The sequence below is a fragment of the Patagioenas fasciata genome, chromosome 16 (genome assembly GCF_037038585.1).
Source record: "Patagioenas fasciata isolate bPatFas1 chromosome 16, bPatFas1.hap1, whole genome shotgun sequence".
Taxonomy (NCBI): Eukaryota; Metazoa; Chordata; class Aves; order Columbiformes; family Columbidae; genus Patagioenas; species Patagioenas fasciata.
Genome location: NC_092535.1, coordinates 4,451,423 through 4,475,617, shown reverse-complemented (window position 1 = coordinate 4,475,617; position 24,195 = coordinate 4,451,423). Strand labels below are relative to the sequence as shown.

The following is a 24,195-nucleotide window of genomic DNA, read 5'->3' as shown; positions in this document are numbered from 1 at the left end:
GCACTGGGCAGGGTTTGGCTGTTGAAGATGGAGGCTGCGACGAGGGAAAGGACATGGAGGGCTGGTATTTACAGCGGCTGGCCCTGCCCCTCCTGCGGGACTCACTTTTGAAAGGCATGTATGTGTGCGGAGGAGAGGTGAGGTGGTTTCCAAGCCCTCCCTGGGCTCTTCCAAAGTGCAGCCGGGGGCTGTTCCCTCCCTGGCTGCGGTTCCCACCAAGTGGGGATGGCCAAGCCCCTTGCTGGGGTGCTGGGCAGCTGGGATCTTCTCCAGCCCCACTGCTCTGCTGCCAGGTGTCCCACACGCCTCTGCCACGGCTGCAGGCCTAGAAAAAAAATAAATCAACAAAAATTCATTGCTTCTCTCCCTTATCTAATTCAGCGTGGGTTTGAGTGGGGCCCTGCCCTTCTTGCAGCTGAGAACTCTGGATGTGTTCCTGCACCCTTTCTTCCCCCTGCCAGGTTTCAGGCCCCTGTGGTGAGCTGGAGCATCTCTGACACCTCTGTTCTTTTCCAGAAACGGACTGAACTCCAACCACCAGCCCTGGAGGATCCGCTCTTACCCTTGAGAAGAAATGTTTGGTCTTTAAGAAACCCATGGGCCAACCTGACGCAAACCTCAGGAGCAGGACATGGTGATAAAGCACTGCCGTAAATGAGACCTTTGAGCGCAGCCCACGAGGGAGCACGCGTGCAAAAACTGGGCACTTGGTGCAGAGTTCTCGGTGGCCCAGCCGAGGGGGTGGCTGAGAGCTGGCGGAGCCAGGGGCTCTGCTCCCACCCGCGAAGTAGGATGCTCTTGTTTGCCTTCCAGAGGACAGACTTTCAGATTTCATATTCATATACCGATGCCTACAGCTGCCTATACAAGCATAACAAATCTCAGACATTGTGTAAACAAGGTCATTGCTTAGATACGGACTATCATGGCACAGTACTATTTTATTTTTCTTCTGTCCGTTAAAGTGTTTGTTCTCTAAAGGCTGGCATGGCTGCATATATCCTCTCCGCCCTTTCTGGTCCTTAAGCCCTGGCAGTGAAGGGCTTTGCAGGCAAACAAATGTGTGTGTATCTGTTAGGAAAGGAGAGGTGTCTGAGAAGGAAACTGCAAGTCTTGCATTAAAGTCCAGTGGGAGCGAGTGAGATTTTTATCCCAATGGATGAGGTTAGATTTAGCATTGCATACTCTCCAATAAGTAGCTGGTCCAGAACCCAGGTAACCGAGGAGATGGAGTTTGGTGTCACCTGTCCCTTGTTGGCTGGAGTATTTTCCCCTGCGCTCCTGGAGACAGACTGTAGCAGGCTGTTAAATCTCCAAGTCTCCCTTTAATCGCTGAGAACTAGCACATCATAATTTTTCCATCCTGACCTGGAATCCTTTTTATTGTTCAGAGAGAACAAGCTGTTCTTCAGAGAACAAACGCAGAGAATACTCAGTGTTGCTGCGAGTGGTTCAAGTCATTGTTGTCTCCGCGGGATCTGCGAGGCAGCAGCTCTTCTGCAATCAGGAAGTTTCCCTCTTGCAGCCCTACATGGCAGATCCTCCTGCAGCATCGCTGCTGACTTCAAGTGTTTGTTCCAGGCTTTTTTTATTTTTGCCTTTATTTTTTTCCAGTTCATCTGCGATAGTTCTGATGAAATAGCAAAATAAATTTCCCAGTTAACCCGCCTGCTTCCCGGTACCTGTACATTTTTAACGTGCCCATGTTGTCTTGGGTGGTCGGTTGCTGTGTGATGCAACTACTTGCAGATATATTTGTTTTTAATATTCTTTTCTAATGGAAAACAAGGTCTAGAAGGGAAACTCTTGAGCTGAACAGTCCAGCCAAATGCTGTGTCAGACTGTTGTGTCACAAACTAATCAAATCCCGGCTCAAAATTGGTTCCATGTCTTGCCTTCACTTTTGCTCTTGGAAGGCTATTCCAGAATTTCACTGCCTTTGAATGGTTAGCAACTTTATTTAAATTACTAGTTTGAATTAATTCATGGCTGGTTCATTCCTGGTTTATTTTGCAGCCAACATTGTCCTTTAACTTAAATAGTTTTTGGTGTTTATCCGCTGATGTATTTATGGAGAGTAGTCATAGCTCCTTATTTTTGCCAAGCTAACTCAGCCAAGCTTTTTCAGTAGAAGGATTTTATTTAGTGAGAGCTTTTTAATGTGGGACAGTTTATTGTTGGTGGTAAGCGATATTTATTAGAAGGGTGGGTAGCAAGTCCCAAAGGATCGGATCCAGAGATTTACAAAAAAATCTGGTTGAAAACCAAAAAGGCTCTTTCAGAACCTCTTCCAAAGATGGTGTCTGATTTCTACCTTTAATTGCCCTTGCTTTTCCAATTATTTCTTCGTCCTTTCTTCAAGAGGCCACCTTGCTCACCTACGAGGAGGGAGTTTTATCCGCTCGGTGCTTTGCAAGAGAGGGTCTCCTCTCGCCCGGTACGTGCCTATGCGGTAGGTACCTGTGCCTGAGCTCGTGTAGCTCCCCCGGCACCCGGTGTCACCCCACGGCCAAGCGTGAGCATCTGCATCAGGAGGGGATGGAAAACTTGTACCCTGAAGGGATCCGGGGCAGACACCCACACTGCAACCATCCCTTAGCAGTCAGACAAACCCTCCCCAAAACGCTGCGAGCAGGGGAGCTGTCATCCCGGAGCACCCCCTGTGACAGCAGACTCCCTATTGCTGGTCACGCCGGGGTTGGAGATATAACCAGCAGCTGTCCCACCTCAGCCTCGTGTCTCCTTGGCTGGGCAGCATCCCTGCAAGGACAGCCAGAGCCCCAGGGGTTCACCCTCGTGGGTGCAATCCTGCGCACCCCGAAATCTCAGAGGTGATGGGGGAAGCTGGGTGGTCCTGGAGCTGGAGGCAGCAGATCTGGGAGCCTTGTGGCCCGCGAGCATGAGTGTGTGTACGGTGTCACCTTCAGAGAACAAATACAGGTAGGTCATTTACTCTCTAGTGTCTATGTACATGCAGGTTTATTTAAGTACACATATATACAGTTCAGATATGCCATTGATTCTTTATTGCATTAAGATGTACATTTAAAAATGTACACTTCTACTAACTACTTGCTATATAAATATGTTGGAAGTGTAGTTTGCCCGTTCAAGGTGATTTTCTGTGGGATTTTTGGTGTACACTTCAAGGCCTATGGCTAATTGGAAGAGTGATCCCCACTCCATCTACAGAAATGCTTAAGGACTTGGTATGAACTGGTCCCTTCGAACCGTTTTTCCATGCACTAGCTGAATTTTTTTGCGCTTGGATCATATTCAGCCAGTTTTCCAGCAAAATGAAAAGAGAGATCTTGTGAGCTGGAGGGAGAATTTCCCGGTGTACACAGAAAAACCAGGCTTGAGGGTTGGAAGCTGCTGAGGTTTTGAGCTTTGTCTCCATGCATTCATACAAGCACAGCAGGAGTTTTCTTTCTTCTGGTTTGGAGGAATTTTAAGAAGTGGTTCCATGCAGACTCCCCTTGGATGTGGCAGCCGGGCAACCAGGCTGGCAAAGCCCCATTGCAAGGGGAGGATGAGAGTTACAGACAAAAACAAGCAAAAAGTGATTGAGTTCCCTTTCTAACTCCCACATTCCTTGTTATCTGCATTTTTTTTTAGTTGACTTGAAATCTCCATGAAAGTATAAGCTAAAGATTTTTGAGAGTTTGGCTCTGTGGTCCTCTGTTTCCTTAGCACGTTGTTTCTGAAGCTGAGAAGCAGGTGTCATCTCCAAACAGACTCGGGTTTTGGTGCAGGACATTAGAAATGTGTTTGCGTCTGAAACTGGAAGGAGCAATTGAGAGGTGGCTTTGACATTCCCAGCAGCTCTTCTGGTGTTAAGAGGAAGCATCACCACAAGTCTATACAGTGTGTGAATATTTATCATCATCTAATCAAAGATTATTATCTTACTTGAAAGGAGGGGTGTAAGATAGAGGTTGCGTAGCCAGCATCAGTAAGGAATGGAAATCAAGTTCTTCACCTCCATCTGCTCTGTGTGAGTTTGGGCTTGACAGGCACAGTAATCACCATCGTTTTTAATCCGTGTGAATCTTGTTACTTATGTCTCTGAGGCTGCTTAGATTAAGGGCATAATCCAATTGCTTAATAACCCCAGACCCTGATTTGTGCTGTACCTGCTCACTGGCGTAAAGGGCTGCTGGTTCTCCTGATCCAAAGAACGCAGTTACTTCATTCATGTCAGCAGGCCCTGCCGTGACTCTGTGTTTCATTTGACTCTGTGCTTAATTTTCAGCTCCTTAATGGCGTCCTGGAAATCATTCTTTTGTATTTTTTTTTTAGCAGAACACTAAACAAACCATAATTTCCAGGCTCCCATTTCCACTCACCTGAGAGCTGAGCGCTGCTGTATCAGACCCGCAGCCATGGCGAGAGAATGGGCACAAGCGGTTGCCCCGATGCTCGGCACGCGGCCGGCACAGCCCGCAGGGCTCCAGCTGCAGGTATTGAGCGCAGCTCGTGTCCCCTCCCTGCCAGGGGCTTGTCTTGTCACCACGAGAAGCCACCAGCAAAAGCAGTAGCTGGTGGCAACCGTGGTGAGAAACGCCATAGTCAGCCCACAAGAGCACTTGGAACCTTCTCCTGCACGGGTGATGCTCCCTGCTCACACAGAAGCTGGAGGTGCAAGATAAGTGCTTGCTTCATTTTTTCTAAGTGTCCCTTGTCTGTTTAGAAGGGTGTAGAAGGCTGGTTTTACATTTACGCTTTTGGGTATATATTTTTTTTTTGAGAAGTGACAATTTTTGGTCACAGGTGGAAGTGTTGTGTTGTCTTCCCTGCAGCCCCTCTTTTAGAGACATTACAGAGACAAACTGATCAGAAGGTGATGCTTGGAATCTGGGAATCAGAAGAGAAAGATGATTTTCAGCACTTAGGCACAAATTAGAAAGTTAATATGATGCTGCACCTTCCTGTCAAGTTGGTTGTATTTAAAGCGCTTGTAAACTTCTCTCTCCTGTTGCCCAGATAATTTTGGCTTTGCTCTTTCCAAATCAAGCAGTGGCCTAATGTGATACAGCAGCTCGCTGCAGTAACCTCTGTTGTCTCAGTTCATCACAAAACCAGCAGGGTAAGACTAGGCAACACTACAAAAGGAGGGGGGATGAGACACTTGCAAACTGTACCTTTTTTTTAATTATTATTTTTTCTCCCCAAGTTTGGTTTCTGCTGTATGTTTTACTGGCCAGGAATTGTCCCTGCCAGAAATGCTGGATTTGCATTGAAAAACTTAAAAGCAGAGCAAGGGAGCTCTGTGGCCTAAGTAGTGATTTTTGTTCGGTTTTCTCATTATTTCCTGTTCCAGTAAAGAGTGCTCTGTTGGCTGGTGTTGGCCATATTTTGATGGCACAGTTAGAGCCACTTTTTCCCTGTACTGGTGGAGGCTGGTATTAGGAGGACTCTTGCTTACTGGTGCTAGCGAAGGGTGGGCTAGGAATCCATGGCATAGAAAACTTCTTGCTAAAATTGCACTTTCTCTCTGCCCCATCTGGCTCGTGGTGGTGTTATGGGTACGTGGCTGTGATTCCCCTTGCACATACTAACATTGCACTACAAGAGAGACTTTGGGAACAGCGTGTTGATCACTTTGTTTCTCAGCAGACCACAAAGTCAGCCTAATGGGGTCTTTTTTTTTTTTTTTAATTATTATTATTTAGAAATCATGCTGGTGCTGAATGACCTGGAATTTTTGCTTGGATTTATCCAAAGGAAAATGTAATTGTAGCTGCAACGGGACCTTTCATAAGGGTGGCCGTGCAGCTTGGGAGCGGAGCAAGGGCTCTGCTGTGTAAACCGTCTTTGTACCGGGGAGGTGTGGGGGGGTTCCAGTGGGGTTATTATTGTGGGTTTGTTCTTTTGGTTTTTTGAAGACCACGATTTTAGATGGTCACCTTGGCAATCGTGTGAGACAGGAAATAGTTTTTACTTTTGGTAAAGGTTTAAAGAGGGAAAAAAAAAGTGAAGCTGCCTGTGATTGTGGGCTGTGGCTATTACTAGGGCTAGGGTAGCCGGTACCTGCTATGGACTTTACCTGCTCTTATTCTGAGGGCAAGAACTCCCTGTAGCAACAATGCCACTTCTGAGAAGTGAACGGCAAGTTTCCCTTCCTTTTGTATATGTGGATGTGAGGGTGGGCGAGGGGAAGAGCTTGCTTGTACAGTTTGTTTGAAATGAAACCAGACGTTTTTTGGTTGTTCCTAAATAAAGAGTGGAAAAGACGAATGGGAGTCGACTGGTGATTGTACTTGGCTTTGAGGAAGCTCATGGGGTGAGTGGTGCTGAAATGTCCAGTGATGGTGGGAGCAGCCCTGCACAGGGGGATATTTGCTTGTCCAGGAGGTAGGAGTGCTCAGTCACCACTCTCACATGTGTTTTAAAAACATGACCTGCAGGGTAAGGCTACAAGTGTGAGAACCTGACAGCATGCTGGAGCCCAGGTACCTCCATCCTAGGAACCCTTCTGCACCTGGAGTGCCTGCCTGTCCCCACTCTGGTTCAGAAAAGCCTGGTCAGCCGTAGCACACACCCTTATTTTACCCTTATGAGTCAACAACATTAAACCTGAGGCTGCTCCTGGTTATTTCTGCCCCCAGTAGCTGCAAATTCCTTAAAGCCAGGAGGAAGGAGAGAGCAGCACAGCCTCCCCCAAGCAGGGCTGCACCCCAGCTCCTTGGTGCAATTTGGGGACAAACCACCAGACATCCAGCCACCACGTATGTAATACTGACACTTTTATTGTCGTTTAAAGCTAGAGCGGCCTTGTAAACGTCGAGTTTCACTACTGGACCCATCGGCAGTGGCTACACAGGTAGATGCGATGCCGCCAGGATAGAGATAGGTGCCACCTATCTCGAGTCCCCCCATGCCCGGTGTGCTGGGACCAGTCCAGCAAAGGATGGAAGGATGGCTGCACGGGATGTCCGGGAATACAGGCAGAGCAGCGGTGGCAGAGGGCTGGCTGGGTTTTCTTTCATTTTTTTGGGTCTCTTCCCTTGCCATTGTAGACAGTTTCGTCTCTCACCTCGGCGGCTGGCAGGCTGTACGCACGGATGCGCTTCATTAAGGGCTTGGTGGTGAAGGTTGGTGGGTGTTTGGGGTGGGTTGGGGGTCTTGTGTGTGTTTAGGTTTTTTTTTTTCCAATTTTTTTAGTTCTCCACTTGAACACCCTTCAGCGGAGAAACTGGAAAAGCTGCCTGAAAGTAGGCCATAGCAGTGCCGTTTCCATAGAAACCAGTTCACAGCGTGCCGTGAGATTCACAAGCACTTGCAGGTGCTTTCGCCCGCCGAGATGGGCTACAGCCGGTTGTCCCCGTTGATCCGGGTCCTCCGCAGTACCCTGGGCACAGAGAGAGGGGACACGGCTCAGGCTGACCAAGGGCAATGCTCCAGTGCCAAAAGCCACCCCACGGGAGGAAAGCGAGGACTCAGCGCATCCCCCACGCTGGGGGAAGGTGCCACCAGCTGCAGGGTGGCACTTTCTTGTCCCACCCTGTCCCCATGGACCCCAAAGCAGTGACTCCCCCAAAGCTTAGCACAACTTTTGTGCTGAAATTGAGTTTTTCAGGCAGCAAACAAGGCTGCAGCTCCACACTGGGATACGGGGAGGCTGCATTTATCAGCCTGCCAAAAGGAGGCTGAAATGCTGGGGGTCTCACGCTGGGAAGACCTCAATGAGCACTGGCATTACCTTCGCTCCCGGCTCTCGAAGTGGTCAGCAAGCTGCTCCTGTGACACACGGAACTCCTCAAAGGGCTGCTGGTACCGCAACTCGAAGGAGCCCTCTCTGCCTCTGCTCGCCAGCAGCTGACTGGAAGCATCCCCTGCTCGCTCCCGCAGGGCTGAAGCACTGAAGAGGTTTATTTCACCATTCTCCTGCTTAGATTAAAAAAAAAAACTAGAAAGGGCTTGGGATTTTGAATTGTATGTCTCGTAACAAAGGCAGTCCCAGTGCAGGGCCTCGGCTGTCCTGCGAGCTGCAATGCAGGGCGTGCAGGGCTCACAGGATCGCAGGGTTTGCAAGGTGCAGCTGCTCTGTCTTTAGCAACCATCGCTGTCTCCCTCCAATGTCATTTTAAATTAAGAAAGAGAAGAAACCTCTGTCTCTGACAGAGCTCTACCCTCAACTTGTAGCAATCCGGATGGTGCTGGGCCAGCTAGGCTCTGTGATACCAAGCTGTAACTTCCCCTGAGCGCAGATAGGGACTGGGATGGAGCAAATCTGCCTCCTTCAGCTTTTACTGAAGGCATCACCAGGCAAGTCAAATGCAGCCCAAGCAGGACACTGCCTGAAATGCCTCAGCTTGCTGCAGGAGGGGAGCCCAGAGCTTCCCATCCCACCAGCCCTCAATGCATCCCCACAGCCCAGCAAAGCTGAGCTTTGCTACACTGACCTGCCAGCGGTGCAGAGCCCTTACCTTGCAAGGGAAAATGTCTATCTTGACGAGCAGGGAAGCCAGCTCCAGGTTCTCACTGTAGTTGTTTTTCAGGGGTACAGATCGGAAACCTACAGAGACAGTTCTGGTGTCACCCGACGTGTCAGTCCCCTAGCACCCTCCTGTGGCTGTCAGCCCCACGGGATGGCAGCAAATGGATGTGACCTGGCACAGGATGGACTGAGCCAGCCCGGAGCCTGACAGCATCCTCCTATGAAACTCAGCATCTCCCCAGCTAACAATGCAATTACCAAAGCGGTGAGGACCACCCAGACACCCCTCGTTTCCCAGAGCGCTTTACCTGTCTTCAAGCCTTTCACCAGGAAGGTGGCCTGAGCCAAGAAGTTCTCGTCACTGAACATGTCCTCCTCATACACCACGAAGCGGAGGAAGGCAAAGTCAGGGTTGCTGACCTGAAAGTGGAACTGCTTCGGGGTCCAGAGAGGATTCAGGCCATTATCCGCTGGTCAGAAAACACCCTTGTCACTGGGCAGCCCCCACTGAGCCCCGTACATACCCCATGGGGCCATGTTTTGCTCATGCCACAGTCGGGGTGGTGGTGCCTCCCGCTCCCTTCCCTTCGTTAACTCACCCACAATCTCAGTTTTCTGCTTGGCGTTGTCATACTCAGCACCGGACACCTCTACCTCCACAAAAGGACAAACGATTCCCCTTCCGTTTTTGGGAAGGTGCCGAGCCCCCAGGACCTGGGCAGAGAGCAGGAGAGACTTGGTAAGAGACAGAAGCAAAGGAAAAACCCTTGTTTGCATACATGTTCTTTCCAAATAAATCACCCTGGCTCTGCTAATTGGAGAGAGAAGAGACACCAACAGCCAGCCCAGCACATCCTGCCTCTCCATGAAAAACAGCTCCCACCCCTGGAAGCTGCTATGGTGTTACCAACCACCAGTTTGACTTGTAAGCCGTAAAACAGGTTCCCGTCTGCTCCCTGCACAGCCTGGGACCACAGCATCCCTTCTACAGCCTGCCAAGCCTGGGGAGCTACGCCGAGCACCCCCTTCTTTGCCCAAACTTCTCAGCCTTCCTGCCTTGGCTTGATGATGAAAAGGAGCTGCCCTCTGCGCCTGCTCTGCCTCCAGTTCACAGCACAGCCTGTGCTCAACTCCAATGGCAACCTGCTGCCTTGCAGGAGAAAGAAATCCCGGCTCCCTCTTGCAAGTGGCCATATGTCGCTCCAGCGTGCTGTGGGCACACTGCTGTTGCAGGGGAAGGACGCGCTGCCAACACTGGATCATGTGCTTTGAGTCATGCTGGGCTCGAGATGGCTTCTCCATCCGTGAAAGCTGGCTTTGGTGGGGACATCGGGTGGTTTTGCCAGAGGACAAAAGGCTGAGCACATCTCTTAAAGGAGACAGTGAGAGGCTGCAGCACAGTGCCTCTTGATACCTGCTGGTGGCAGCTGCATCCTGAGATGCAGGAAAAGTTTGGAAAACAGACTGGGAGTTTTAGGGAGATGGTAGATACAGGGTTAATGGTGCAGATGAGACAGGATGGAGTGTCCTCTCTGAGCAAGGCTGTGCTGCTTTTCGGTGGGATCACTCTGAAACAGAGGTGGCTTCAGAGGAGCTGCAGTTTGGGCGTGTTGCCAGAAACCTGGGAGCACCTAAAGGCAGGATCTCTTCTGTCTGCTCGAGACGGAGGGACTCGCAGAGGACATTGCTGACCCACAGATGGTCAGCTCGGCTCCAAGGCCACCAGGGATGTCCAGGGGGACAGCCACTGGTCCAAACATCAGCCATCTGGTTTGCCAGAGCCATGGCCTTCCCTATCCCTCCAGGAGCTTTGTCTGGTGAGCTGTCCCATCTCCCTGCAGAGCTGCTGTCATGTGGCTCCATGAGCTGACACAGAAAGAAAAACATTCAAAGACACCCACAGACCATCCTCCGGTACCCCCCAACCAGCAGCACCCCCTCCTCTTATCATCAGCAGCAGTGCAACACAGAAATGGGCTGAGAAATCCTCTCCAAACACGAGCATCTTCCTGAGAGGGGCCATGAGCAAGGGGACATGGAAACATCAAGCCCAGAGCAACTGAGTGACAAAGAAGGGACAAGGCACAGCTCTTGTGCTTCCCCACTGGGAGCCACCCTGTGCTCTGACAGTCACAGCCGAGCTCCAGGGACAGGGATGTCACCTCTGTGGCTCGTGGATGCCACCTGCTGGCACTGGACCCCAGGCGAGAGGGGTCGTGGGGGGAGCACCCAGGGATGCTCCTGTTACTCCTCTCCAGGCACCTGGAGAGGTTGGTGACACTTCCCTCAGCAGCACCCATGGGTCTTCTCTCCAAGCCTGTGCTGTGGGACAGCTCTTAAGCAGGGGCTGAGGGGTTTGCTGAGGATCAGCAGAAAGAGGTCAGGAACCCAGAAAAATGTTACCACCCCCCTTGCCCCAAGCTCGGTATAACTGCCTGGATCCCACCCCGTTTTCCTCCCGCGCCAGGAGGAGGTACTGACCTCAATGGAGATGGAGAGCGGCTCAACTCCCCGCAGCGTGCTCTTGTCGAAGGGATCGAAGATGTCATCCCGCATGTTGGTCGGCTGCAAGACGTACCCACACTGGCCGCTGGACATGAACAAGGCCTGGTTCATCTGCATGGGCTTGTCTGGAGAGCACAGGCAGGAGATGGAGGGAGGAGGCCCCGTGTCCTTTCCACAAGCAAGATCACTGGGGTTATTGGTGCCTCACGGGAAGCGCTTTGCAAGGGAACCTGGCCTGTCCCTTGGCCATCCCTCATGTGCCATGGCCTCGCTGCAGCCTGTGCACATGCTGGGGCCATGGGGTGACTTTCTCACACCCAATCTGCCCAACTACCCTGTGCTCCACAGGTCACCCCCTTCTTTTCCTCGCCCTCCTTTCAGCTGTTCTTGTCCTGGCTCTAGCATTTGCCAAACCACCCTGTGAGATGCCTCGATTTGCAAAAGGAATGAAAAAGCCAGCAGGAAAAAGTGAGGCAGGTAGTTTTCTGGTGAGCTGGGCGGGCTCGCAGCAGGGTTTGGCCAGGGAGCGGGGAAGGCTGGAGCAGGATGGAAACAGGAGAAGGTGAGCGGAACAGTGAGCTGGGCCCAGACCCTGCAACCAGCCGGTGTCCCAGGGCTGGGGCTGCGCCGTCCCCTTTGGTACATCCCCTGCCTGTCACCAGGGACTTCGGGGGAACTCCCTTCTCTGTCTCCTTTTCAACTTGTCCTCCTGGCATCACAATCTCCTGGCTCAGCCCAGCTCCCCTCCCAGACCCCCTGTTTGCCGGGACCAGGTTAGCAGGGGTGCAGGACACCCAGGGTCCCCCAGGAACCTGCCCACCTTCCTGCTGCCCTCACCTGGGGTCTGGAAGTTGAGTGCCACCAGCTGGCTGCCGCAGATCCACATGGGCAGCGGGTCGTAGTTGGAGGAGTCGAGGCGCTGGCCCTTGGGGTAGATGCGGGAGAGCTGTAGGCGGTTGTACTGCAGGAACTTCTTGCCTTTGATCTTGTTGACATACTTTTCTGCCTTGGTCTCAGGGAAGGAGGACATATCTCGGTAACAGGCCCTCTCTGTGCCAATCTCTGGAGGAAGATAGCACAGCATAAGCCAGGAGAACATTCCCTTTCCAGACACTCCAACCACCCTGGAGCCCTTCCTAACATCGCACTCTCCTCCCCTGGCTCAGCAACCATCAGATCGTGCAGACCCTGCCCTGGCTTTGCTTTGCCAGGTGCCCAACACCAATGGTTCAAAGCATCGAAGCCACTCTCGGCGATGAGGCACAATGGTCTCCAGCCCCACTCCCTCAGCAGCTGCTCTGGATGCTGATAGATCCCAGCAACAGATGGATGGGGAAGAGAACTTCCACCCTCTGGAGAAGGAGATTTCCAGAGCTACAGTGTAACTGCTTCCAACTTGCTTTGGACAGCAGCACCTTTGGGTGCACCACGGGGCCTGTAATGCCACGGTGGCTGCCTGCAGTGGGTACCAGACCAGCAGATGCTCACTCTCTTCATCGAAGGGCACAGGTCGGCAATAGACCACCAGCTCTGAAAGTTCTAGGGCAATCTTCTTCCTCCTCTCCATCATCTTCCCTTCGGAGAGCTACCAAGAGGGAGAGAGAAAGGAGTCAGGTCCACCCAGGAGCAGTGGTGTTGGATAACACAGCTCACCAGCTGCAGTCAACAGCAGGGTGGGAACCACCAGCAGGTCTGCTGGGTCTGCATGGGGGTCACCACAGAAGCACCATGGAAAGGGCCTTTGGCAGGTCCTGCCTCCTGCTTGGAGCAGGAATGGCACTGGCACAGGGCATAGAATCATAGAATCACTTCTGTTGGAAGAGACCCTCAGGATCATCAGAGTCAAAGACGACTTTGGCTTTATAATCTCTTAACTTCTCTGCCAATCATTGCAGACTGCCATCTCACCACCCCCCCACCAGTCTCCAGCTCTCCTCAGCTCCTGGGAAATCCAGGACTTGGAGAGGAGATGTCTCTTGTGCCAAGGGCTCACCAGACTCACCCGTGCATCAGCCGTCTGGGCTGCCTCCCGGATCTTCTTCACCCAGTCCAGCAAGTCCTCGTGTGTATCGGCTGCCACATCGAGGGACAAGCGCGACACCGAGGCCATGCTAATGGAGAAGACGAAGAGGCGGTTGTTCTTTCCCTCGGGGCGGATGGCTGCGTGGGGACAAGGAGCACAGGGTAAGGTCACACCGGGATGCTGAGCCAAGCCCTTCACACCGCAAAGGGAGGAAGGGAGGGAAGAGACACTAAGGGAGCCTCATGGCTGCCCTGAGAAAAGCAGCTCCCATTTCTGGTCATTGGAGGCAACAGATGGAGCCCAGGAAGTGACAGGTGAGAACACTGAGTGTATCCTGAGGGAGCTAAGAAGACTTATGGGGCCTTTGTATGCCCTCTTCCTCCCATTCCTGCATCTTCCTCGCTGTGTACCCTGAAGTGCCCAGGTGGGAAGAGCCACCGGGAGCACAATGTCCTGTGGGGTCTGCAGAGCAGAGGGGCAGCAGAGAGCTGCAGACCAGACCCAGCTTGGCTAGTGCCCAGGAGCCCCAGAACCTGCAGCAGCCTGGAAGGGAGGCTGGACCACATGTATGCAAGGGAGGACAAATCCTTACAGAAAAGATATGCAAACATCATGCACCAGAGCTGTAACACCTCCCGCTCCTCCATCCCTCCCTGGCACTCACCAATCTGGCAGGAGGGCACATCCAGGACACCACCAAGAAGGTCTCCCAGGGGGCTGTTCTCATCCAGCTGCTGCTGGGGATGAAGCACAGGCAGGATGGCGCTGGGCGGTGAGCACGCAGGGCTGCACACACACTTTCCTCCCCACCAGCCCTCCTTGCCCTGCTCAGACACAAGCTCACCTCCTGCTCCGGCTCCAGGCTGCCGGGACTCGTAATCTCCTCTACATAGTTGGAAGGGAACCACAGCTGCTTCTTGCCACCGTAATCTCCTCTCCACCTGGAAGAGAGGGAAGGGGCAGCGTCAGCACCCACTGTGGCACCCCAGAGCATCCTGACTGGGGCCACGGGGGACAGGCAGCTCCCCCATCATCTGCTTTTAGGGTTCATGAGGCTCTGCAGCTTGTGTGCAATCTCCAAATGGACCCAAGCCTAGAGGGGACACACCACTGTATGGATGGTGACCCCAAGGTTTGACTGTGTCCCCAAAGGCAAAACGAGGTTCAGGACCAACTCACCAGCCGCCTTCCTGCTTCTCCACATTCTGGATGATGGCGTTTTTGGTGAAGGTGAGCTCGTCCTCCCGCTGTGCCTTGTAGTCAAACAAGGCTTTGACTGCGCACTGCAATGAGGAGGGGTCCCGTGAGGCTGGGCAGTGGATGGACACACAGACAACGAGCCATGGGATGAGACGTCACCTCCCGCTACACATGTGTTTGCTGGGAGCCTGGATGGCACATCACGTGCAGGCAGCATCCAACCTGCTGCCAGAGGCTGCCAGACACGAGTGACCTTTGCGGAACAAATCAAGATCCCTATTTATGCCAACCCAGAGGTCACAAGTTTGCCCCACACAGGCACTTTCCTTTGGGCCTGAGCTACTGACGGGTTTAGTTTGGAGAGTTCAGAACAACAGGCATCCCAGCCTGGGAACCTGCAGGCTCAGCCTAGAGCATGTCCCCCTTCCTGCATGGCCTAGAAATGAGTGTGGAAAATAATACAGTTCCTGGAAAATAAAGAGACACTCGCTAAACCCTCAGGCCCTGCAGGTCGTTTCATGCCAAGCAGTAAGAACGTACCTTGAAGGTAGGCATGGGGTTGGCTTCCACGTAGAACCCAGGATGACGTCCCTCGTAAAGGGCTCCGTAGTCCGGCTCCTGTGGAAGCAAAGGGCTTGAGGTGACAGCTGTGGCTCTGCAGGAGAACAGCTCCCCTGCCTTGGGGGAGGTAGGGAGAACACCCCAGGAAAAGCACAAGACCAAAGATGATGCTGCAAACAGCAAACAGATGCCCAAGCCCACGCTCCCTGCTGACCTGTGTCAGAGGGACAGCAATAAATCTCCCTCGAGCCAAAAAGTGTGTCAAACAGGACAGGAAGCCCCAAGAAATGTGGACTGTGAAGCACAGAGATGGGTCACACAACACCACTCCAAGGCACCAGCTCAAAATGGACCTGTCCATCACCCTTTGGCTTAGCTCTTCCAACAGCTGTCCACACTCACCGCTGTCCCGATCTTCTCCAGCGTCTCCTCGTTGATGGGGTACCTCAGCTTCATCTTGCGGTACAGTGGGTGCTTCTCATAGTAGCTGATCAAGTCCACCAGGCTCTCAAACTCAGAGTTGCCAAGCAGCACGGTCTGGCCCTCCTGCTGCACCCGGCAGTGTTTGATCTTCCCTTCCGCCCTGGCAGGTGGAAAGACAGAGAGAAGCCACTTGGCGCCTGGCAAGAGAAGGTCTTTGCCAAAACTAAGACACCCAAGCAAAAGGTGCCCCTGGGCTGGCTGCAGAGAACAGCCATCTCCCATCAGGAGATGTGAGATAGGATAACTTTACAAGTGTTAATTAATAATTATTATAAATTATTAAATGAGAAAATTGTTAAATTATAAAATATTAAATTTTATAAATGATTAAATCAAATCCTTAAATTATTACAAATTATTAAGATAATTTTTGAAGCAGGGTCCTACAGGCACTCAAGGGACTGTGAAGTTTATCCAGGGCCACCCAGGAGCAAGAAGAGCTCTGGGAGGGTTCACATCAAGCTCCCAGCCCCTCTCCTGAGCTCTCATGCACCACAGGATCCCATCCCATGCCATCCCATCCCATGCCATCCCATCCCATGCCATCCCATCCCCAGGAACACACCTGAAGGAGATGGCGTAGGAGCTGGGCTCGCTCCTCTTGCGCACCAGGAAGGCTCCGTCACGCGGCACCCGCATCAGCATGTGCTCGGCTTGGGCCCGGGTGAGGTTGGCGTGGTACCACCTTTCAGGAAAAACACGTCACTGTGCACAGGTCTCTGCACATCCAGCTCATCCCACATCTCTGCCGTGCCACACGGTTTCCCCTCGAGCCCACAAAAGGAGGGCAGGGAGCAGACAACATCACATATGTAATGCTACAACAGGGCTGTCTTCTCCTTTCTGCGTGACAGGCAAGAACAGAGCTGTTTGCTGATGTGCGGCATGGGCGAGGGCATCCCAACCAAAGCTCCTTGCTTTGCACTGAGCTTCCAACCAAACCTCTTTCCTTTGCACTGAGCTTCCAAGACAATCGGCTCCATCAACAACAACACTGAGTCCCACAGGGAGCAAGGGGGGACCAGAGAGGAGAAGCAAAGATTGTGGAGAGACCTGGGAGGGGTTCCCATGGGGTCCCAGCTGCCCAGCGGACATGACCCACCCTCCCCAAACATGCACTTACTCTTTGCTCTCATGGGCATTGGTTTGCGGCACCGGCTCTGTCAGCCTCATCTCAAACTCATTGCACCTCAGCGGTACCTCCTGGTAGTGGGTGATGAGGTCGTAGAGGCTGTCGAACACCAGGTTGTCCGTCAGGAAGAACTTGGGGCTGCCGGCATCCTGCCGCGAGTGGATCCGGCAGTGCTGCACCTTCCCGTTGCGCCTGCGGAAGAGGAACGAGGTAAAGCAAGGTCAGCCGCGGAGATCAGCAGTGTTAGGTTAACAGTTGGACTCAACAATCTTAAAGGTCTTTCCCAACCAAAATGATTCTATTCTGTGATTTTGCATCTGCCTCAGGCACAGCTCCAGCCTGGGCATGGTATTCCTGCCCCACAGGACACCCATCACACATGGGTCCCAAGGGACTTGACCCTTCTGCATCATGATAGTAAGTTGACAAGATGTTGGGGCATAGAAATGGGGAGAAACCTGCCCGCGGATCACCAGGTAATGGGACCCCACCACTGAAAATGGTGTCAAGATGAAGGCTACCCCAGGAGCACCAGCGAGCTGGTGCGTGTGGCCCTCACCAGAAGGAGAGGGTGTAGTCCCCAACAAAGGTCTCGCTCTCCCTGACGAGGAAGGAGCCGTCGGGGGCCCCCGTCTCGATGCAGTACTCTGTCAGCAGCCGCTCTGCAATGTGCCGCCCATCGCGTCCTGCTCCCAGCTTCCCGTGGAACCACTTCTCCGTGGAGTGAAGCTCCGTGCTGTTGCTCACCTGGCAGGGGGAAAACCCAACACCCTTGGGTTACTGAGAGCAGGCTCGTGGTGCTGGAGTCTGTTCTGCTCAGGGGTCTTCCAACCAGGACTAAAGAGTTTGTGAAGCAGCTCCCACCCTTCCCACCACAGGATCTTGCCCTGAAGGCAGCTGGCAGTGAAGATGCTCAGCCCCTTGGGCAGTCAAGGCTCCTCTCTAGGGGAACGACTCACACAAGGAAGCCCTCACCTCCTTTTGCTCTTCTTCATCCTCATTTCCTTGGTCACTGGTTGTCTCCCCAGAGTAATAGATCTTGCTGCTTGTCAGGACAAAGTAATGCGGGTTCCACTCCTGCAAGGAAACAAATTCTGGGCAAAGAGACCCCCTGGGGAAGAACCACACTCCCCACCACTCATCCATGGGTTCATCCCTTCCTGATCAGCACGAGCAGGGAGGGGTGATCAGGTTTGCAAAGGACAGTCACCGACAACACTGATTTCAGTGGAGTCAACGGAGCTTCCAAGACATCCTTCAGATCCGAAGTGTGGACTTATCAGTAGCAAAAAAACAGCATGTGGTAGGTCATACATACACAGTGACTGCAGATCACACTGCAAACAGCCCGGCACGTATTAAACAGAGACGACCACACGAAGAGCAAATCAATGCTTAAAGAAAACACTCTGCATGGATTCAACATGCCGGCTATCAGAGATGAGGATATCAGAGATGGTTATGCAGCTTTACCATTGCACTTCCTTATTTTCCAAAAACCTATTTCATTTGCATGTGACTTTGCCTGACAAACCCTTAGCGAAGCAAATCAGCTGAAGAAGTGGACTGTGTATATATAAACGCACACACTAGAATGAAAGCTTGGTGCTTTAAAAAGCAGAATGCTCATTTAGGTGTGTGAAGTGTGTAGGCACTTAGTAGGAGGCAGGCAGGTCTAGAAATGCAGGTCATCCCTGGAACTTACTGCAGCAACGGATAACAGGCTCTACGGATTACACAAGAGCTGCAGTGCCTCAGCCCAGAGCTCCCTCTCACTCAGCCTTTGCCTCTAGCAAGGGCCAAGAGGAGATGCCTAGGGAAAAGCACTGGAGAGAGCCAGCATAAAAACTCGCCCAGCCTTCAAAGACTCCTGAGAAACTGGATAGACCAACAGCCCCTTGGATCATTTGCACCACAGCCCTTCCTTCCTTCACCACCACACAGCGCCTTACGGAGTTACCACATCATTTATGGAGCCCACAGAGTGGGGACAGGGTGACAGCAGCAGAGAGAGACGTACGTGATTGATGGGGTCTTCCAGGTAGAGGATCCCGTTCTTGATGGAGTTGCTGATGTCATTCTCTGAATACATCACGGAGGTGGGTAACTCCTCATAAGCGCTGCCCTCGGCCAGCTTCTTGTGCTGTGGGATGAGAGAGCGGGTCAGGCACCTTGAGGGGAGCAGGCACCCAAAAAGCAGCATGGATTCCTTGGCAAACAACCCTCAAACTTCAGGTCTGCTGCAGTGGGTTCCTCCAGACTAAAAGAAGCAAGGTAAAAACCATGCCACAGAGGTCATCAAATGGCACTGAAGTTCCACCCTTTCTTCCTAGAGGTGATTCCTGCTGCAGAAATACCAGCATCCCCTAAGCTCTCAAGACAGGCAGCACTCAGCTGCTGAGCTTGTTTCCCAGCAGCTCCTTTGAAGCAAGAGAGTTCTTTGTCTCCAATTGATTTTAGCATCAAGTCTCCACTTCCAACCGTGCTCTGCCAACCATCCCCTTCCGGAAGTGAGCAGCTGCCCTTGGTCCCACACCCTCATCCCATCTGTCCCCATTCTCCCCAGTTAGGAGTCTTGCTGGGGAAGCAAGTTCACCTTGATGAGAATCTTCCTCCTGAGCTGGTTTGGAGAGGGAAGGCCATCAGCAGAAATATCTACTGGTTTGGTCAAGAGCATGTCCCCAAAGACCTTCTTGAAATTCTGCGCCATGTTCCTCTGCTGAGCAATGCTGCAGTGGTCCTCAATGGAGAGAATGACGGGGAAACTGGGAGGAGGAAAAGAGCCGTCAGAACCAGCAACTTGTCTGGATGGAACCAACGCCTTCTGAGCTCTGTTTCAAAACCTGCACCCTCAAAGAGCAGTTTGCATCAACAACATCTATGCTGTCTTGAGTATTCAGTGTGACCACCCTAGAACGAGGTGTCCTCATGGCTGCTGGCAGTGCACAGCGTGAAGGAGGACTGGCAAACTCCTGGGGTTTACTCAAAACCCTCCCTGCCACAACATTTTCTGGGAGAAACCCCTCTTTGGCTGAGAGACACAAGGACACGCTTTTTTCCCACCAAATCCCATGTGTGTGGTCTTGTGCTGGAGCTCTGGATAAAGGTGGGATTCACTTTGCTACAGCCTTGGCTCTACCCTCTCTTTGCCTTCCTGGCAGCTCTGCCAGCTGAGGTCCAGGTCCCCGCTGTACTCACTCGGAGGTGACAAAGGCATGCTCCTTGATGGTGACCAAGACATCAGAGAACTTGATCTTGGTGGTTAAGGTGTGCCCATGGTAGATGACCGGCATGCCATCGGGACCGTCCCAGCAATCCACTGAAAGAAACCCATGGGGGAAACTGAGCCCAAAGGCTGGAATATAGACAGGATGCGGCCATGAGATGGACAGAACTAAGTGCTGCTGGGAACTGTGTTGGATGGTAATAAAGGAGCGAGGTGGTAGTCCAGATCTCTCTGGGGGACCAAAAGCTCAGGCACGTACCACCCAGTCCCACAAAGCAAACAACCTCAGCCCTTTCAGCACATCACAGTGACGACGCTGCCACTGGCACGCTGACCTCCAGCCCTGCCTTCCATGCCAACCCTTCCCTCACCACCGCAAGCTACCACAACAGACACAGAAGCGCTGGCTCCGGGTACTCACGTTCGATGCAGCGGCATCCCATGCGCAAGCAGCGGGCGTACGCCTCCAGCGAGGACTCGCTTGAGAACTGATCCCCCGTCAGGTATCTGGCACAGGAGAGAAGACATCAGCAAAGCAACATGCTCATTGCAGGCAGGGACGTCTGCTGGGGCATCGCGGATCTGCCTCTGCGATGTAAGGAACAATGAGAATGACTTTCCTCCAGATGTGCCACCTCTCCCAGGGCAGGGGTTCCGCTCTGCCCCTGCTGCAAGGGGCTGCAAGCACCACTCTGAGGTCCAGCCGTGCTGGTGGCTCTTGAGATAAGCCTCAAAGAGCCATTTCGGAGTTGGTGTCCCCCCTGCACCCACCAGAAGTAGACCAAGAGCATGGGCAGACCAGCGCTCACAGGTAGACAAGAGCTCGCTGTCACCCTCCAGGCTCTAGGTCTTTTAAATTTGAGCTAATGTGATGCTACTGCCTCCCATGAACAGGGAGCACAGGGCCTGTCTGCAAAGAATGCAGGTCCTGCAATATTCTTCTAGCAGCAGAGAAGGCAAGCGGACAGTTTCAGCCTGCCAGGTTTTTATCACATCTGCCCTGCATGGAAGATGAGGTTACTAATGGTAAGAAATGGCAAGAGTGACAGTGCGAGACTCGAAAACAGTCTGTGCAGATCTGTCTGCTGGCAATGCCTGAGCAAAACCCCAATGGTTAAATGATGGAAGGAGGACTGGGGCATCAAGGAAATGGTCTCTGATGTGCTGACTTCATCACTGGGATCAGGCAAAATCAGGAGAGTCCCACCCTGGCACAGGGAAACAGGTCACTGGGCTGGGTGGAGAGAGGAGCCGCTCCCTCGCCCTTACGTGTTGTGTGAGGAGGAGATCCAGTAATGGGAGAGGGGGTTGTTCATGTTCTCCAGACACACTGTGTCCAGCTGCGAGTTCCAGATACTGTTCTCTTTGGAAAACAGGAAGGTGAGAAACTGTTCAGGAAGAAACAGAAGTGTGTTAATGTTGTGGAGGAGTCAGTTTAGCTTCATACACATCTCACCCTTCGTGCCAACAGCTACCAAGCAGGTTGTGATTTTCTAAGCTCAGCACAGGCTGACTGGAGACAATCAAGACAGCACACATGCTGCTGACCCAGAGTGCTCAAGTAACCATAGAATCAGTAAAGGGTGAGTGTCACAAGGATGGGGCAGGGCTCTTCTCAGTGACAACCAATGATAGGACAAGGGGCAATGGGTACAAACTGGAACACAGGAGGTGCCACTTAAATTGGAGATGAAATTTCTTCACGGTGAGCGTGGCAGAGCCTGGCCCAGGCTGCCCAGGGAGGTTGTGGAGTCTCCTTCTCTGCAGACATTCAAACCCGCCTGGACACCTTCCTGTGGAACCTCAGCTGGGTGTTCCTGCTCCATGGGGGGATTGCACTGGATGAGCTTTCCAGGTCCCTTCCAGTCCCTGACATTCTGTGATTCTGTGATCAGACATTGCCACCTATCCCCTGAGCTGTGCGAAATGTCTGTGTACAAACCTTTTGGCCCAGCTGGAGACAAATTAATTGCTCTGCATTTTATTTTGCAGTACACGCGGCCAGCAACAGCTCACTTAAGGCCATGTGGGTCAAGGGACCTTTGTGTTGGTCCAGAGTGCCAGTGACAGGGTCATCTCCAGCTGGTTTTATTCTTATGTTTTCAGCTCTTCTTGCTTTTCAAAGATCCCTACATGCCCCAAACGCAGCCCCTTTCCTCCTCCAATGACCTGCCTGATGAGCACTCCCAGCTGCACACATTGAGAGCAAGAAGAGGGCCCAGAAGTCACTCCCTTCGCCAACCAGCTCTTGTGCAACACAGTGACCCACCATGTCCATCTCACACAGCAATGCAGCTCACGGGATCTGTGATCCTTCAAAACCACCACCCCGCAGCGCAGACAGGGACAGCAGAGCTGCCACACACAGCACGTGTGACACCCCACTCCATACACTCCCTATATTCTAGCGTTCAAGGTGTCTTACTTCGTCCAAGGAGAAATAAGGCTCATCAATCTCCCTCAAAGGGTCCCTCAGAAAGTTGAACATGAATTCCTGGACCTGAAGGGTATCTGCAGCCCAGAGCTCCTGCAAACCACAAGAGAGACATAAAAAAGAAAGCATCTCAGAAAGCGTTATTCAAAACCACGTGCAGCTCATCCAAGCAGAAGCTTTAACTATTAAAGAGGCAGTTTTTAAATGCAAGACCATCTCTGCCAGGAATTCAGCTGTCAGCACAAATGCCGGATAGGATGCAACAGCAGAAATCTGCCCTGTTTCTAAGTGGTCTTCATTTTCTCAGTGCCTCGCATTTTTCTCTCCAATAGCTCCTTCGCACACATCTGCCATCCCTCCTCCTTTGGCACCAGAAGCCAACTCGGTTTCCTTTTGCTTCTGCTCTCCCTGGGTGTCTCACATTAGGCCATCAAACGGCTCCTCCATCTCTCCACTGGTTAACCCTCTGCTTGCTGCAGACCACGGGCAGGGAGGCAGCAGTGGGAGATGGAGGGACGGTGCAAAGCCAGAGGCCCCACGCTCTCATGGCCGTGTTTTCACCAGCCACCCCTGTCCTCCTGGAGAAGACCAGTACTGAGACAGGAGCCCAGCAGGAGTCAAAATAAAGGGTCTGTTCAGCCTGCAAATGCGCTGCTTGCGTCTGCGTGTGTGTCTGAGCATGCATGCTGTGCTTGTTGAACGACCTAAGATCACTTTTAAATGGAAAGGTCAGCAGTCGAATCAATCAGCTGCTCCTCAGGAGCTGAGACCTCCCAAGCAGATGGGATGGACCACGACTACCCAAAAGGAGGGTGTAGCGAGGGGCGATCAGTCTCTTCTCCCACATAACAAGTGATAGGACAAGAGGAAACAGCCTCAAGTTGCTCCAGGGGAGGTTTAGATTGGATATTAGGAAAAACTTCTCCCCAGAAAGGGTTGTCAGGCATTGGAACAGGCTGCCCAGGGAAGTTGTGGAGTCACCATCTCTGGAGGGGTTTAAAAGACAGGTAGATGAGGTTCTTAGGGACATGGTTTAGTAGTAGTGTTGGGTTAACAGTTGGAATCCATGATTTTAAAGGTCTTTTCCAACCAAAATAATGCTATGACTCTATGACACTTGGGCTGCTGCAAACGTCCAGAACCAGCCAAGGTCACAGGGAACTGAGCAGTTCCTGCCCCCTGGCACCTCCACTCCTCTCAGATCTTCTGCTCCTGGTCCCTTTTCTGACCAGGGTGGCCGGCCAAGGCCAGGTTAACCCTCACCAGCACTGCATCACCTCCTGCTCCAGGAAGAGGGAGCTCAGGCTGTGGCCATGCCAGGCAGAACACCACACCACCAAATCACCCCAGCTCCACGGCAAGGAGACACCTTGGAATACCAGATCCGTACCAATACCGCTGCCTACCCCTGGGCCAGTGTCGAGCTTACCCTCTGGTACTCCAGCAAGAACTTCTGCAACTCCAGCAGCGACACTCTGAAGTGCTCAGACCTTTCTCCACACCTGGAAAGCGAAGGGAGAGAGAGAAGCTTTGGTCACTCACGCAGCACATCATGACCAACTGTTACCGGCATCATGTGAGATGCCATCCGCAAGCACCACAGCACATGCAAGTGAGATGTACCCCGTGCAAGCAGAGAGAGCTGGGGAGAGCAGAACAGCAAACAGCAGCTGAGATTATACGTCCACATCTGAGAGCCAGGGGCTGCTCCAGGAGCAGTCCAGGATTCTCACATGGACACGACAATGTGAAACTCTGGTGAAGGGCAGCAAAAATCATCAGAGGGACTGATTCGTACAAAAAAATAAAATAAGAGAGGCTGGCTTGTACAAAAGTGAAAGGAGCTAAATAGGTACAGGGCAGTCAAGGGGTGACTGTAGACAGACAGAGCTACAGGTATCCAGAGGACATGGATTCCGGGAGGCAGGGCAGGGAATAAAGGAGGGATCCATTTGTAGCCTATTAACAGAAAAGACTTGTCCATGGATGCAACGGAGAACCAAGGGCTATGCTGGGGACTAACATTAACAAAAAAAAGGACTGGGTAGTGCTGGCTGCCCTGGGCTGAGGGATGAACCAGATGGTCAGCTGAGGTCCCTGCCAACACTCTTTTCTCCTGTCTGGGAGGACGAGAGCCCTTACTGACCCGAGCTGGAGTGTCTACAGCAGAGATGCTTATTTAGGGTGC

General features: G+C 52.4%; 2 protein-coding genes across 14 annotated transcripts in view; one reads left to right on the top strand and one right to left on the bottom strand.

Annotated features, from left to right (window-relative positions):
• The window catches only part of ZHX3 (zinc fingers and homeoboxes 3), a 45,034-nt gene extending 38,794 nt beyond the window's left edge, over nucleotides 1-6,240 (top strand). For all 8 annotated transcript variants that reach the window (XM_065849800.2, XM_071815700.1, XM_071815698.1 and 5 more), the window contains one exon: nucleotides 517-6,240. In XM_065849800.2, the coding sequence (XP_065705872.1) occupies nucleotides 517-527 (11 nt within the window). In that variant the 3' untranslated portion in view covers nucleotides 528-6,240. The remainder of the gene's footprint in view (nucleotides 1-516) is intronic.
• A 492-nt stretch (nucleotides 6,241-6,732) lies between these two features.
• PLCG1 (phospholipase C gamma 1) overlaps nucleotides 6,733-24,195 on the bottom strand; it is a 45,914-nt gene continuing 28,451 nt past the window's right edge. For 2 of the 6 annotated variants that reach the window (XM_065849724.2, XM_071815695.1), the window contains 25 exons: nucleotides 23,437-23,509; nucleotides 21,999-22,100; nucleotides 20,843-20,961; nucleotides 19,995-20,080; nucleotides 19,546-19,666; nucleotides 18,944-19,112; nucleotides 18,368-18,490; nucleotides 17,323-17,424; nucleotides 16,907-17,094; nucleotides 16,339-16,539; nucleotides 15,781-15,900; nucleotides 15,135-15,315; nucleotides 14,712-14,789; nucleotides 14,151-14,254; nucleotides 13,816-13,912; nucleotides 13,636-13,708; nucleotides 12,951-13,108; nucleotides 12,437-12,533; nucleotides 11,786-12,010; nucleotides 10,925-11,073; nucleotides 9,043-9,157; nucleotides 8,752-8,913; nucleotides 8,433-8,521; nucleotides 7,706-7,893; nucleotides 6,733-7,354 (listed from right to left, as the gene is read on the bottom strand). In XM_065849724.2, the coding sequence (XP_065705796.1) occupies nucleotides 7,312-7,354; nucleotides 7,706-7,893; nucleotides 8,433-8,521; nucleotides 8,752-8,913; nucleotides 9,043-9,157; nucleotides 10,925-11,073; nucleotides 11,786-12,010; nucleotides 12,437-12,533; nucleotides 12,951-13,108; nucleotides 13,636-13,708; nucleotides 13,816-13,912; nucleotides 14,151-14,254; nucleotides 14,712-14,789; nucleotides 15,135-15,315; nucleotides 15,781-15,900; nucleotides 16,339-16,539; nucleotides 16,907-17,094; nucleotides 17,323-17,424; nucleotides 18,368-18,490; nucleotides 18,944-19,112; nucleotides 19,546-19,666; nucleotides 19,995-20,080; nucleotides 20,843-20,961; nucleotides 21,999-22,100; nucleotides 23,437-23,509 (3,163 nt within the window). In that variant the 3' untranslated portion in view covers nucleotides 6,733-7,311. Of the gene's footprint in view, nucleotides 7,355-7,705; nucleotides 7,894-8,432; nucleotides 8,522-8,751; nucleotides 8,914-9,042; nucleotides 9,158-10,924; nucleotides 11,117-11,785; nucleotides 12,011-12,436; nucleotides 12,534-12,950; nucleotides 13,109-13,635; nucleotides 13,709-13,815; nucleotides 13,913-14,150; nucleotides 14,255-14,711; nucleotides 14,790-15,134; nucleotides 15,316-15,780; nucleotides 15,901-16,338; nucleotides 16,540-16,906; nucleotides 17,095-17,322; nucleotides 17,425-18,367; nucleotides 18,491-18,943; nucleotides 19,113-19,545; nucleotides 19,667-19,994; nucleotides 20,081-20,842; nucleotides 20,962-21,998; nucleotides 22,101-23,436; nucleotides 23,510-24,195 lie in introns of those variants that run through there. The other 4 variants (XM_065849726.2, XM_065849725.2, XM_065849727.2 and 1 more) reach the window with 4 other exon arrangements.